Source organism: Schistocerca piceifrons, chromosome 2 (assembly GCF_021461385.2).
Source record: "Schistocerca piceifrons isolate TAMUIC-IGC-003096 chromosome 2, iqSchPice1.1, whole genome shotgun sequence".
Classification (NCBI taxonomy): domain Eukaryota; kingdom Metazoa; phylum Arthropoda; class Insecta; order Orthoptera; family Acrididae; genus Schistocerca; species Schistocerca piceifrons.
This window is the reverse complement of record NC_060139.1, coordinates 546,728,770-546,744,965: the sequence shown is the minus strand read 5'-3', so window position 1 is coordinate 546,744,965 and position 16,196 is coordinate 546,728,770. Positions and strand designations below refer to the sequence as shown.

The 16,196-nt window shown below is 47.8% G+C and overlaps 1 protein-coding gene across 1 annotated transcript in view; it reads left to right on the top strand.

The window, feature by feature from the left end:
* LOC124775572 (agrin-like) overlaps nt 1-16,196 on the top strand; it is a 104,197-nt gene that overhangs the window by 45,057 nt on the left and 42,944 nt on the right. The window contains exons 11-14 of the mRNA XM_047250402.1: nt 2,050-2,243; nt 3,864-3,992; nt 4,110-4,347; nt 13,662-13,823. Of these exons, the coding sequence (XP_047106358.1) occupies nt 2,050-2,243; nt 3,864-3,992; nt 4,110-4,347; nt 13,662-13,823 (723 nt within the window). The remainder of the gene's footprint in view (nt 1-2,049; nt 2,244-3,863; nt 3,993-4,109; nt 4,348-13,661; nt 13,824-16,196) is intronic.

Genomic DNA, 16,196 nt, shown 5'->3' with positions numbered 1-16,196 from the left:
CCGTAGCGGTCTTGCGGTTCCAGACTGCAGCGCCTTTAACCGCACGGCCACTTCGGCCGGCTCTGAGCTCCATAGCAGAGGCGTCAATGGAAGGGGTGAAATGTGGATTAGAGGCGGTGTGACTACCTTCTTATCATGTGACGCGTCCACGATGGCATTGGGAATAATTTTGGTGGTATTTGTTGCCAATATGACAACATTAACCCACCTTACAATTCACATAAACTTCTGAGCTGTGGCCTTTTTCTTCGCATGTGTCGTCTCCTTGTTCTCTGAAGTGTCACCGAGATCGTGGGTAACGTCGCAGGGCGCTACTCTTTTGCACCATTACAGAGGAGGGCTGTTGGTACCTTGTAGGGAAGTATCATATTTATCGCAAGGGGAGAGTATTACGGGGTTTCGAAGAAGTGATGCTTTAATTGTGTTGCATACTATATAGTGTGTCCTGGATTTAGTCATGGCAGAGCGGGCAATAATCGATTGCTGAATATTTGATGTTATTCAGCCAATTGTTGGATTTTAAAGCATTGCTCTTTTATATTGTAATATAAAATCTCCGCCATGCCACGAAATAAAAGTTTTAAAATTGTTATGGCTCTTTCAAATTCTGAAGGTGGTAGGGGTAAAATACATGGAGCGAAAGGTTATTTACAATTTGTACAGAAACCAGATGGCACTTATAAGAGTCGAGGGGCACGAAAGGGAAGCAGTGGTTGGGAAGGGAGTGAGACAGGGTTGTAGCCTCTCCCCGATGTTACTCAATCTGTATATTGAGCAAGGAGTAAAGGGAAGAAAAAGAAAAATTCGGAGTAGGTATTGAAATCCATGGAGAAGAAATAAAAACTTTGAAGTTCGCTGATGACATTGTAATTCTGTCAGAGACAGAAAAGGACTTGGAAGAGCAGTTGAAAGGAATGGACAGGGTCTTGAAAGGAGGATATAAGATGAAGATCAACGAAAGCAAAACGTGGATAATGGAATGTAGTCGAATTAAGTCGGGTAGTGCTGAGGGAATTACATTAGGAAATGAGACACTTAAAGTAGTAAAGGAGTTTTGCAATTTGGGGAGCCAAATAACTGATGATGGTCGAAATAGAGAAGATATAAAATGTAGACTGGCAATGGCAAGGAAAGCGTTTCTGAAGAAGAGAAATTTGTTAACATCGGGCATAGATTTAAGTGTCAGGAAGTCGTTTCTGAAAGTATTTGTATGGAGTGTAGCCATGTATGGAAGTGAAACGTGGACGATAAATAGTATGGACAAGAAGAGAATAGAAGCTTTCGAAATGTGGTGCTACAGAAGAATGCTGAAGATTAGATGGGTAGATCACATAACTAATGAGGAGGTATTGCATAGGATTGGGGAGAAGAGGAGTTTGTGTCACAACTTGACTAGAGGAAGGGATCGGTTGGTAGGACATGTTCTGAGGCATCAAGGGATCACAAATTTAGCATTGGAGGGCAGCGTGGAGGGTGAAAATCGTAGAGGGAGACCAAGAGATAAATACACTAAGCAGATTCGGAAGCATGTAGGTTGCAGTAGGTACTGGGAGATGAAGAAGCTTGCACAGGATAGGGTAGCATGGAGAGCTGCATCAAACCAGTCTCAGGACTGAAGACCAGAACAACAACAACGACAACAACAACATGGCTCACCACTGAAGGCAGCATACATCGTCGAGTTACGTCACAAAATGTATGAGAATTCTGCAACGAGTAAAAAATCTGTACCTCAAGATGAGATTCTTGGGGACGCCTATGCATCACTGTGCAGTGTTTCTGTCTGTTGTTCGTATTTCTCCGTATCCTTTTCCGTGAGGCTTCTGTTTAGCCAGATTGCCAATATTTGTTTCTGTTTGTATACTGGAATTTCTTCTAAAGTTTGAGTAATTTATTTTACTTATTGTATATGCGTATTCTTTGCTACTGTCCGCCGTGTGTGTCAGTGGGCAGTGCTAATCAGCGTGTGTATCGTTGTCGCTGCCGTATAATTAGTGCTGCCTAGCGCCTCGTGAGCGGAGAACAGAGCGTGCGCTTGTGCTGTTGCAGGGTGTATGGCAACGCGGGCGCCTCCTCGGGCCTGGTGGGCTGCGTGCGCGCGCTGCGCGTGGGCGGGCTGCGGGTGGCGCTGTCTGGCGCGGCGGCGCGCAGGGCCGCCGTGGCGGTGCGCCGCTGCCCGCCCTGCCTCGCGGGGGACCCGCGCTGCCTGCGGCCGCCCGGCTGCCTCCGCAACCTCACCACAGGTCAGCCAACCCAGCTCCAAGTCACTGTTCTCAAAGTGTCAGTCTTCAGGTGGATCTGATGTATGTGTATGTGATGCTTGATCCTGAACCCACTGACAATTAACATACAAAGGATTTAAAGTGGGAATTAAATTTAAATCAATAAGGCAAGTTGAACATTTGTGCCAGACCGGGATTCGAACTCAAGTCTCCTAAATACTAGGCAGCAATTCGAACTCATGTCTCCTTTTTAGTTGGCAGTTGCTGTACACAGTGGTCTTTGCTGCTGTACGGATTACCATAGCAAGTCTCTGGTCAGATCCAAATTCTCAATTTATCTACGTGCTATTAACGTTGCTATTAACATTATCTTCGGCGGACGGTGTGGCCGAGAGGTTCTAGGCGCTACAGTCTGGAACCGCGCGACCGCTACGGTCGCAGGTTCGAATCCTGCCTCGGACATGGATGTGTGTGATGTCCTTAGGTTAGTTAGGTTTCAATAGTTCTAAGTTCTAGGGGACTGATGACCTCAGATGTTAAGTCCCATAGTGCTCAGAGCCATTAACATTACCTTCATTACTCATGGCATTTCGCCGATTTCCCTAAAAGTTCCAGCATGGTGTGCATGTCACATGTCTGAAGGAACAGTCACCACATATATAATTCAGAAGACAAGAGCCAGTGATCCCTTCAGTGCATAGTATGCAGTGACCTTGAGACGTGCATGCGTCTCTAAAGGACAGTGCATAGGACACCGAAAAACGCAGGCAATCCAAACAGAAAACGTTAAGCAAAGACATCAGCCTGCTGTGCAGAGCTGTTCACTGGGTTCCTTATCTACAGGTGTGAAGTAATTCGATGAGGCTAAATGGAGCGGATGATTCGTGTACATGTTCTGAAAGGATTACCCCTACTGATCTCCTTTATAACTGTACCGCAGCGCGTATTCTGAATAGAAACTGAGAGATATTGTATCGACTAATATGTCTCATTATTTTGTATGTATTGCAGTTTTCGTAAATAAGTCTTTTGAAGCCCTGGTGGTATTTACGAATAAGCAGGGCTACTTTAAGGCCGAAGAGACACAAGTTGATGCTTGGAGCGCCAAGCTAACAGGGGAGCCAAAGGAGCCATTACTGTAACATTTCTATAGAGGACGTGTCACAATTAGTAGTGGCCACTGGGGCGTCAAGCAGAAAGGAGTTTCAAAATGGTTCAAATGGCTCTGAGCACTATGGGACTTAACATCTATGGTCATCAGTCCCCTAGAACTTACAACTACTTAAACCTAACTAACCTAAGGACATCACACAACACCCAGTCATCACGAGGCACAGAAAATCCCTGACCCCGCCGCGAATCGAACCCGGGAACCCGGGGAGTTTCGAAGTGTAAGATTTGTGTACAGTGTGTATTACAATTAGTAACAAGAACTGGCACAGGTGAAACTATACCATGGGACAAGAAGGAAGGGAAAAAGATAGAAAAGTGTTCCATAACCGGCCCTGGGAATAACTCTTTGTACTGTATTTCGTGAGATAAAATATTCTAGTGATCTTAGAGAAGTGCACATTCCAGACAGGAGTGTACAGTGTGGTGCAGCGTGCAGAAAGCCTCAGACCTGGTTGTGGGTGCCCGCAGGTGGTTCCTGCTCGTCCAGCCGGTTCGACCCGTGCGCCTCTAGCCCCTGCGTGGGCGGCTCGACTTGTGAGCCGCTGGCTGGGGGTGGCTTCTTCTGCAACTGCAGCCGCGGAGCCGCCTGCGACACGGGTATGTACTGTGTGTGTGTGTGTGTGTGTGTGTGTGTGTGTGCGTGCGTGCCTTCTACAAAAGGCTGCCTGTCTGGCCAATGGGGGCCTGAGGACTGACGCGTCCTTCCGTTCGTAGAGGGCAGCACGTTCGTGGCAGCGCTCGACGGCAGTTCTTCGCTGGAGCTGGCGTGGCCCGAGGGCGCTGGAGCGGCGCTGTCGCTGGATCTGTGGTTCCTGGCAGAGCAGCCGGATGGCGTGCTTCTGTCTGCTGGAGGGGGAGGACGAGCTGGAGGCGGAGACTTCCTGTGGTTGGCGCTGGTCGGCGGCCGCCTTCAGCTGCGCTTCAACCTGGGCAGCGGCGCCGCCACCGTCACGTGCGTTTCGCGCTATCTTTCAGTTTCTCTCAGTTTAACAGGAAAATCTGTAACAAGTTAATTTCTAGTTTGCTCCCCGCGTTCAAACTTGGTTATACGGTTTCTTTTCCTCAGTTCTAAATAAAATACGAAATTTGTCCAATGAAAATGAGATTATTTTTCGTAAGTACCGCAAAAGTGATCGATCTACCGTCGACTCCCTAATAACGTTACCGCTGCCAAGAGCAAAGCTTTCGTGATATCAGCCATTCCCCTTCAGCAGAAGTCTGAAAATAGCTTCAGACGATTCCGATAATTACGACGGTAAAAAAGGGAGAGCAACGCCGTGGAAACAAGCTTTGCACACTATTGAAATAGAATACTTAATAAAATGTAATTTTCGTAGAGGAGAGTCTATGACGCACTGTGCCGGAGGTTTCCATTCATATAAAGACTTTAAACATGAAAGAGAGAAAGAATAATTTCCATTCCTAGGCCACTAGTGCTTCCTAGTTCGATTTATCTCGCTATTCTCAGTGCTGTACACACCATACACTATCGTGATACAACCTTAGTGGCCTTCCTGATGCATCGCTTAGAAAAACACTGTGGTAGTTGCTCTGAAAAAGACAATCCGAGGTTGTTCTTCGTCCCTAATAACCTCATCATCTTTCTTGTATTAGTCAAGCAGATCCAGAACTCTCTGACCTTCTCTTACCTATAGCCCGAGACCATTCCCACGCGTTATCCGTTGATGAGCGTTCCATTTCCACATTTCTTCTACAAGCACCGCAGCACCTAAGCCAAGCCGTCAACCTCCTCACTGTAGACGGAGGAAGTCCGACAGCCGATCGGTTACATCATTCCACCAGGAAGGAGTTACACAGCTAGTGTCGTCTGTAGTTCAACCATGCCTAGACGGACAATATCGCGGTTCGATCGCGTCCGCATTGTTACTTTGTGCCAGGAAGGGCTCTCAACAAAGGAAGTGTCAAGGCGTCTCGGAGTGAACCAAACCGATGTTGTTCGGATATGGGGGAGATACAGAGAGACAAGAACTGTCGATGACATGCCTCGGCCGGTTCCTGTGGCCATGCGGTTCTAGGCGCTTCAGTCTGGAAACGAGCTGCTGCTGCGGTCGCAGGTTCGAATCCTGCCTCGGGCATCGCTGTGTGTGATGTCCATTGGTTAGTTAGGTTTAAGTAGTTCTAGGTCTAGGGGACTGATGACCTCAGATGTTAAGTGCCATAGTGCATAGAGCCATTTTTGACATGCCTCGCTCAGCCCGCCTAAGGGCTACTGCTGCAGTGGATGATCGCTACCTATGGATTATGGCTCGGAGGAACCCTGACAGCAACGCCATCATGTTGAATATTGCTTTTCGTGCAGCCACAGGACGTCATGTTGCGACTCAAATTGTGCGCAATAGGCTGCATGATGCGTAACTTCAGTTCCGACATCCATGGCGAGGTTCATCTTTGGAACCACGACACCATGGAACACGGTACAGATGGGCCCAACAACATGCCGGATGGATCGCTCGGGATTGGCATTACGTTCTCTTCACCGATGCACTGTCGCATATGTCTTCAATCAGACAATCTTCGGAGACATGTTTGGAGACAACCCAGTGAGGCTGAACGCCTTAGACACACTGTACAGTGAATGTAGCAAGGTGGAGGTTCCCTGCTCTTTTGGGGTGGCATTATGTGTGGCCGGCGTACGCCGCCCGCTGGTGGTCATGGAAGGCGCCGTAACGGCTGTATGATACGTAAATGCCATCCTCCGACCGATAGTGCAACCATATCGGCAACATATTGGCGAGGTATTCGTTTTCATGGACGACAATACGCGTCCCCATCGTGCACATTTTGTGAATGACTTCCTTCAGGATAACGACATCGCTCGACTGGAGCGGCCAACATATTCTCCAGACATGAACCCTATCGACATGCCTGGGATAGATTGAAAAGGGCTGTTTATGGACGACGTGACCCACTAACAACTCTGAGGGATCTACACCGAATCGACGTTGAGGAGTGGGACAATCTGGACCAATAGTGCCTTGATGAACTTGTGGATAGTATGCCACGATGAATACACGCATACATCGATGCAAGAGGACGTGCTACTGGTTATTAGAGGTACCGGTGTGTACAGTTATCTGGACCCCCTTCTCCGAAGGTCGCGCAATATGTTGGCACAATATGCAGTGTGTGATTTTCATGAGCAATAAAAAGGGCGGAAATAATGTTTATGTTGATCTCTATTCCAACTGTCTGTACTTTGTGCCAGGAAGGGTTCTCAACAAAGGAGCTCTGGGACCGAGGTGACGCAAAACCTTTTTTATGTGTACATACATCAACTGTAATAAAAATTTTGAATATAAAACTTTTACAAAATACTCGTAGTCTGCTGGTTTTCAAGCGGTTCGCACCAGGTCGTAGAGGTCGTGACACCCTAGAAGAACACGGCCAAGTAACACAAATTACCTGGTTCTAAAACATGCACAAGACTTATTACAAACATAGAGGGTTGCCCAGAAAGTAATGCACTGTTTTTTTCTTCAACAATTATTTATTGAAAGTATGAGAATTACACATACAGAAGACTGGTGTTTTATTTACACACACTATTTTTCCGCATAATCTCCATCCTGTTCCATGGCAGTGCGAATGCCTTGTCGGTACCAATCCCTATCCTGGTGGCGGAGCCAGTGCTTCACTGTGTGAATCACCTCCTCATCGTCATCAGAATGTCTTCCACCAGTGGCTTCCTTTAATGGAAAAAAACAAGTGGAAGTCGGAGGGAGTTAGGTCAAGTGGGTGAGGTGTGACGGGCGTGGATGGTCTCCCCGACCGCTGCAAATAGTGGAGCTCCGCCGAATCGCCTTCTGATGACCTCACCCTCCGTGCCCAGGGACTAACTGTGCTTCTGCCGACAGCAGATCCTCCATAGACTTTGCACAAGGGTTTGTGAATCTTCCCCACAGTTTCTTTTTCTTCAGTGAGAAATTCAATGATGGCACGTTGCTTGTAACGTACATAACCTACAAACGCCATTTTGAAACTGTCCTGCAGCTACGCTTACTGTCGGAAGTAACGGAAACTTGGCACGGTTACTTAGGAGACTTCCAATAATACATACGTAATGTTTCACATTTGTAGCATTGTTTTTGGCTGAGAAAAAAAAATGAGGTGCATTACTTTCTGGGCAACCCTCGTAACAAATTTAACACACGCAGTATAGCGTGGGAACAAATAGCTAAATATTATAATCTAAGAATTAGATTTACGTATTAGCTACTCGCCTTCCTACAGTACCACTCAGTTTTTAACGATATAAGAAGGGACAAGTACAAATTCCTGGCACCTCGTAAAAGAACAGAGACCTACAATAAGTTAACACAATATTGCTGCATTTGCAAGAAGTAGAAAATTTTTGGGCTTATAGCCAGCACTACCGAGTTCAATACACTGAAGAGCCAAAGAAACTGATACACCCGCCTAATATCGTGTAGGGCCCCCGCGAACACGCAGAAGTGTCGCAACAATAAGTGGCATGGGTTCGACTAATGTGTGAAGTAGTGCTGGAGGGAACTGAAATCATGAATCCTGCAGGACTGTCCATAAATCAGTAAGAGTACATGGGGGTGGAGATCTCTTCTGAACAGCACGTTGCAAGGCATCCCATATACGCTCTGAAATGTTCATGTCTGGGGAGTTTGATGACCAGTGGAAGTGCTTAAAATCAGAAGTGGGCTCCTGGAGCCACTCTGTAGCAATTCTGGATGTATGGGGTGTCGCGTTGTACTGCTGGAATTGCCCAAGTCCGTCGTAATGCACAATGGACATGAATGCTTACGTACGTGTCAACTGTCAGAGTCATATCTAGACGTATCAGAAGACCCATATCACTCCAGTTGCACACGCCCCACACCATTACAGAGCATCCACCAGCTTGAACCGTCCCTTGCTGACATGCAGGCTCCATGGATTTATGACGTTGTCTCCACGCCCGTACACGTCCATCCGCTCGATACAAATTGAAACGAGATTCGTTCGACCAGGCAACATGCTTCCAGTCATCAACAGTCCAATGTCGGTGTTGACGGGCCCAGGCGAGGCGTACGCGAGTGGGCCTTCGCTTCTGCAAGCCCATATCGATGACGTTCGCACGCTGATACTTGTTGATAGCACAGCATTGAAATCTGCAACAATTTGCGGAAGGGTTGCACATTGAACGATTCTCTTCAGTCGTCGTTGGTCCCGTTCTCGCAGGATCTTCTTCTGGCATTAGCGACTTCGGATATTTGATGTTTCACCGGATTCCCGTTATTCACGGTACATTCGTGAAATGGTCGTACAGGAAAATCCCCACTTCATCGCTACCTCAGAGATACTGTGTCTCACCACTTATGTGCCGACTATAGCACCACGTTCAAACTCACTTAAATCTTCATAACTTGTCGTTGTAGCAGAGGTAACAGATCTAACAACTGCGCCAGTCTTACATAGGCGTTGCCGACGGCAGGGCCATTTCGCCTGATTACATATCTCTGTATCTGAAAATACTTGCCTATACCAGTTTCTTTGGCGCCTCAGTGTGAAGGTATCCCATTAATGGGTTAGGGAGTCCAGGCTGGGTCAACTCGATACGGGGCATCCCTCAGGTTGCAGGTGGAGTGTCAAAAGTCACACGAAAACTTTACACTGTCCACAACGGCAAAATTTACTGAATATGAGGAATGAAGGAAGGAAGGAAGATTGGGTTTAAAGTCTCATCGATGTCGAAGTCGTTAGAAACGGAGCACAAGTTCGGACTGTGCCGCATGTGTGGAAGCAAATCGCCGTGTTCTTTCAAAGGAACCATCCCAGCGTTTGGGTAGAGTGATTTAAAGGAATCACGGATAATCTGAATCTGGATGCCCGAACGCGGGTTTGGACCGTCGTCCTCCCGAATGCGAGTTCAGTATACAAACCACTGGGCCATCTCGCTCGGTACTGAATATAAGGTCGTATGTCCTTATTCACTTGTCACACCCAGGGACCAACACAGTAAACAGAATGCTTGTAATTAGGAGGAAGGTTTACCACTGGCAGCCGAATGTTGTCAGACAGATTAAGCTATTTAAACTGCTTGATGATAATAGCGGGTATAGAATTCTCTCAGCGGTCGGCCCATTTAACTAGCATTGCTCAAGTTAGCACGCGGCCGGTATAACGAGTCGTAATTACAGTTAGAACAGTGCTGCTACATATAGGCAACCACTTTTAAAACTTCTCACTGGGTATTAATGGAGAGATGTAAAAATGCAGCTCGCGGTCTCATGGCCGCACGTAGAGTAGGTATGTGGCACAGACGACGCGCTTGTGAAAGCCTAGAGCAATAGGTCGATTCGCGATACGGCTCAGCGACATTCACCTTTTTATCTGGTACTGTGAACGGTGAGGATTGCATGTGATAAACTGATTTGGAATAGCGTAGGAAAGACTATATTTCAAACGATAACAATTTGGAAGTTATTGGAAACAGGTTGAATGCATCGGGGCCAAACGATAAAGTGAAGAAAACGGCTAGAAGGTAGCCTTGCTATCCTGTGTTAACAGTATCTTGGGAATAGAGAGTATTGGAGTGATACATATTTCCTGAACCCCTGCCGACTATCTTCAAAATACACCTTTTGAGCTGCAAAAAACTCAAAGCCGGGCTTCGTGAGACTGAAGTGTGTCGCGTTCGCTTTGGAAAAGATAGATCTTACATCGGACACTAGAAGCATCGAGTTTGCCAGGTGTCGTGGGGCGTATGTATTCTCACAGAAAACAATATGTGCACTATAGAGCATAGTTTAATGTAGATACGCGATATCGACTTTAAAGAACCGTCCGTTCCCTCTTCTGCTGCGGGACGGTATAATTGAAGAAGTGAGTTATGTATGACTTTGATGTCTTTAGGCGGGTCAAGAGGTTTCTCCCCAGCACAACTTAGAAAGTCTCTCGGGAAGCTAGCAGGTCGCGCGCTGCGCCAGACGCATCAGTTGTAGCTGTAGCGGCCCTGGACAGCCACCCACGCAAGCGGGGCACTGCCGCCGGCTGGGAACGCTGTCTGACGGACCCACCGTCGCATCGCAGGTGCTTACATAACGCAGCATGGTAAAAACGGCTCGGCCAGGCACAGAAATGACACTGGTAACAAAGAAATTTGGCTTTCGTTAAGTTTGTAAGCGTTGAAAAATGACTTAAATTAAGCGTCAGCTCGATCTAAAGAACGATTTTTATTTGTATAACTTATTAATGCAACCGTGTTGCGCGGGTTTCATTCAGATTGATGAATCAGAGCACCGTATTACAAAGTTCTTTGCTTTGCTGAGACTATCACCAACGGAAATTCGTACAGAGTAGCTGAACATTAGTGAGACAGCTTCTTTATTTTGAAAACTTTAGGAGTCGACCGTACTTCTCTTGAAGTAAATTCACATCGAGTACGTCGGAAACTGCAACCACAGAATAAAAGAGGTGAAATGTTCTTATTATAGTATTGGCTAATCGGTGATTATGGACACAGGAAATAACTGACTCCACAAGTATACGAGGAGAAAGCGTGCTGCGTGGAGTGGCCGCATGGCTAGAGGCGCCATGTCACGGACTGAGCGGCCCCTCCCGCCGGAGGTTCGAGTCCTCCCTCGGGCATCGGTGTGTGTGTGTTGTTCTTAGCATTAAGTTAGTTTACGTAGTGTGTAAGTCGAGGGACCAATGACCTCAGCAGTTTGGTCCCTTAGGAATTCATGCACATTTGAACATTTTGGAAAGCGTGCAGTTCAATTTACATAAATAATTAATTATGCCAAATCTGTGTGCATAATGAGTACCATGTTTCTTGTATGTTGGCTGAATGCAAACGCGGAAATGAATTTCGATCTAGTGTTTGATCAATTTTAATAACAATGCAACAATTTTTATGCTTCAACCTGCTACCGTGTATCGCCATCAGAAAGCCAAGCAGTAGGTGTAAACCTGTGGTTCTGCTCTGAAAGAAAAAGTGAGTCTTCACATTAATTGCTTTGGCAATAACTGGCGAGTACTCCACCAGTCTTCTGAACGCTTGGAAGAAAGCTGCGTCAATTGCAAAGCCAAAATGAAGTAACCTTTTACGAGGAACTGCACATGTTCTGATACACCTTGTCATTGTTAATAACTAACAGAGACGACAAATGACTTGCTGGCAGATTTATCCTAAACATCAGATTTTGTGGCAACTTACGTGCAGTTATTCCCATATCTGAGCCTATCTCCAAAGTCGGACTTCGTGGCATCCTACGTGCAATTATTCCCACATATAAAACCATCTCCAACGAAGTTGTAAATACACTCCTGGAAATGGAAAAAAGAACACATTGACACCGGTGTGTCAGACCCACCATACTTGCTCCGGACACTGCGAGAGGGCTGTACAAGCAATGATCACACGCACGGCACAGCGGACACACCAGGAACCGCGGTGTTGGCCGTCGAATGGCGCTAGCTGCACAGCATTTGTGCACCGCCGCCGTCAGTGTCAGCCAGTTTGCCGTGGCATACGGAGCTCCATCGCAGTCTTTAACACTGGTAGCATGCCGCGACAGCGTGGACCTGAACCGTATGTGCAGTTGACGGACTTTGAGCGAGGGCGTATAGTGGGCATGCGGGAGGCCGGGTGGACGTACCGCCGAATTGCTCAACACGTGGGGCGTGAGGTCTCCACAGTACATCGATGTTGTCGCCAGTGGTCGGCGGAAGGTGCACGTGCCCGTCTACCTGGGACCGGACCGCAGCGACGCACGGATGCACGCCAAGACTGTAGGATCCTACGCAGTGCCGTAGGGGACCGCACCGCCACTTCCCAGCAAATTAGGGACACTGTTGCTCCTGGGGTATCGGCGAGGACCATTCGCAACCGTCTCCATGAAGCTGGGCTACGGTCCCGCACACCGTTAGGCCGTCTTCCGCTCACGCCCCAACATTGTGCAGCCCGTCTCCAGTGGTGTCGCGACAGGCATGAATGGAGGGACGAATGGAGACGTGTCGTCTTCAGCGATGAGAGTCGCTTCTGCCTTGGTGCCAATGATGGTCGTATGCGTGTTTGGCGCCGTGCAGGTGAGCGCCACAATCAGGACTGCATACGACCGAGGCACACAGGGCCAACACCCAGCATCATGGTGTGGGGAGCGATCTCCTACACTGGCCGTACACCACTGGTGATCGTCGAGGGGACCCTGAATAGTGCACGGTACATCCAAACCGTCATCGAACCCATCGTTCTACCATTCCTAGACCGGCAAGGGAACTTGCTGTTCCAACAGGACAATGCACGTCCGCATGTATCCCGTGCCACCCAACGTGCTCTAGAAGGTGTAAGTCAACTACCCTGGCCAGCAAGATCTCCGGATCTGTCCCCCATTGAGCATGTTTGGGACTGGATGAAGCGTCGTCTCACGCGGTCTGCACGTCCAGCACGAACGCTGGTCCAACTGAGGCGGCAGGTGGAAATGGCATGACAAGCCGTTCCACAGGACTACATCCAGCATCTCTACGATCGTCTCCATGGGAGAATAGCAGCCTGCATTGCTGCGAAAGGTGGATATACACTGTACTAGTGCCGACATTGTGCATGCTCTGTTGCCTGTGTCTATGTGCCTGTGGTTCTGTCAGTGTGATCATGTGATGTATCTGACCCCAGGAATGTGTCAATAAAGTTTCCCCTTCCTGGGACAATGAATTCACGGTGTTCTTATTTCAATTTCCAGGAGTGTACAATCTACTTCCTAGGAAAATGTCAAACCAAGTTCATTAAATTAAATGGAAAAATTGGTCTGGTTTAGCTAAAAACATAATCCTTTCCTATGAAGTCCTATAATTTCCTCTGCGTGCCGGAAGTGGATGCATCGGCATTTTAACAGAATAGTAGAAGGAAATTTCTTGACGAAACATCGCTACCCTCTTTCACGTGCTTATAAACCGAAAAAAAGGTTTTCTATCAGCCTTTTTTTTTTTGTAATGTAGAGGAGATACTAGAGCGATCAGAGGCGATAAGCTTCTCTGTTAACAGTATTATGCGTACTTGAGCAGTTTACAATATTATTTCATACAATACTCTTTCATAGTTCTAGGTGTTAGCAAAGCGTTGTTGGACCCAGATGTAAACTCCTCAACAAGCAGAAATATACTTATAAAGGGAAACGTGTGTAATCCATCTTACATGCGCCCTCAATGGCGTTGTTGGTCTTCATCTGCGACGGACGAGCTACAATTGGCTCTTCGTGATATAGGGGTGTGAGTATTCGTGTGTGGTGTTTGCAGGTCGCCGCAGAGGGCAGAGGTCGGCCGCTGGCAGCGCGCTTTGGTGAGCCGCGCAGGGCGCAAGGCGTGGCTGAGGCTGGGCGAGGAGGGAGGGCTGCTGGCCGCGGGGGAGGCTCCGCCCCCACTCGCCAGGCTCGACCTGCGCAGCCCGCTGCTGCTGGGGTGAGTCCAGCACTCTGTTCCTCATCTCTTGTACCTACACCATATACAGGATGTTAGGCATATAGGTGCAGATATTGTAATCACTGTTATCTTAATATGTAAACACTTAGTCGTTTTTTTTCCACTGCAGACACTAAAGTTTCTTCTCAAAGTCATCTTACGTAACATACTGTATATGGACCAGCTGGCCTGCTCATAACTGAAGACACTTTTCAATGCCGTTAGGCATACTGCTTACCAAATGGTCCAGATAACACTGTGGGACATCGTTTCGTTTCTCCACAAAGGTCTCTATTTGGTCTCTGGTGGGACAGGATGATTGTCAACTGTTCGTTTTAGCATGGCCCAAGCATTTCCAATCCAGCTGCGGTCTAAAGAATATGGGGGCCATTTCATCCGAGTGTTTGACGTTCCACTACGGAAGTGTTTACAAGATTGTGACGGTGAGGGCAGGTATTATCATCCATCAGCGTGAATCCCGCTCCAATATTTTCACCAAACGGAGTCACAATGCGTGCAAGTATGTCGTCCCGATACTGCACACTAGCTAGCTTCATATGTATTGCCATAAGCCGTGTCCTGTGCTCATATACGATTCCACTTAGAAACATGACTGAACCACCTTGATATGAGTGGCGATCCACGATGCAGTTGGTCAGTTGAGGTGGTAACGTTGTCTTCGTTGCATCTACGCACGAATTCGAGCATCGTCAGGGTGGAGACTGATACAGGTCTCATCAGAAAAGAGCGTTGTGTCCCACTGCTGCCTATTCCGCAAAGCCTGGTTTCATGTCCATGCGAGACGAGGCCCTCTCCGAACCTGACTTACAGGAGGAGCCTTGAGAAGTCTTCTGGCATGTAATCCCTGCTCATGGTGCCTATTTCGTATCATTTGCGTTGACACCTGCACTCCCGTAGCAGTTTGGAACTGCTGCCGTAGACATACTCTTATACGCAGATATCGGTCCCGCACACCGCGGCCTGTACTGTGACGGTCCAAATTCTAGAGACCTTACTTTGATTCACAGCGACATTCACTGCGACATCCACCAGTCTCATTGGCTGCCCCATTGGAGTGACTATAAGGAGCCTCTGATCGTATGTTACTGTTGTCCAAACCATCCTGAAACGACACAACTCTCGTGATGACACACAGCTAAAGTACTGCAATTTTTACAGGAGACATGGTTACCATAGACTGCACATACTGCCCCCTCATGGTAGAAACATGGACTGTTTCCTCTAGAATGATATTACGAACAAACCAATGTACTGATATCATAAAGTGTTTCTAGGCCACAATGCCGAAATTTAAAGTTTCGGCAATATGAAACATTTATTTTGACCACTGTATATGCAGTGATGCTGTAGCTATGCTTCAGTGCGGATGCAAAATAATGTCCGACCTCTCGCGGCAATACAGTAGGGCTGGAGCAAAGACTAATGATGGACAGGGAACACTGCAGAGTGCGGCATATGGAGATCTGGTTTGGAAGGGAGACGTGCTCGGATAGCTGAATTGACACAGTGTGCTCTTGCCACACGTTCTAAATATAGCGCACTCCTTCTCACTCTTGTACAGGATCACGCCCGACCACGTGCATATGAGGTGGAACGATTCCTAAGAGACGATCTACGTCTGGATCTCTTGCACATCATGGACATCCATTTCTCGATTACGGTCAAGATGATAAATGCCAAGATGTGCCCGACTGGGGTGAACAAATTCGTGAACTTACTTAAATCCAAACACCCCGATGGTCACATCGAGGTCGTTACAGTGGATCCCGGAGCCTGGACTTGCACGCCCTTACTGTCTTGGAATTCCGGTTTGAGGTGCATGCTGATGTCGTAACTGCGGGCTTCCGACCGTATGGAAACGCGGTCTGAGAAATCGCGGACATTTGAGACCTATAACGTGTACAGTGGTGTCCGGCAAATAAAGATCGAACTGATAAAACACGTAACGTCCTACATGGTCATCGGCGGTTGCTGTGTGATAGTGATGTACGATAGCCAACCACGCACGTGTTCTGGTTGTGGTCAGGAAGGCCACGCCAGGTCAGGGTGTATTCAACGCCGACTGACACAGACACCTATCAGATCGGCCCCATCGGCGGCGGCGACTATCATTAACCTCACTTACGTGAAAACGACGAAGTGATGAAGAAATAACCGATCAAATGCGGGTGCTGATGTCCAGCGAATCCAATAAGGACACGACCAAGGTCTCACGCCACCCCAGGCGACGACAACCCTGGAACATCCCAAACCGCTGTGACCAGGGGACCCTCAAGAAAAGATGGACTTTGATAACCGACATCAGCCTTCCTTACTGAGGGAGCGATGGCGAACGATCACCACGCACACTCT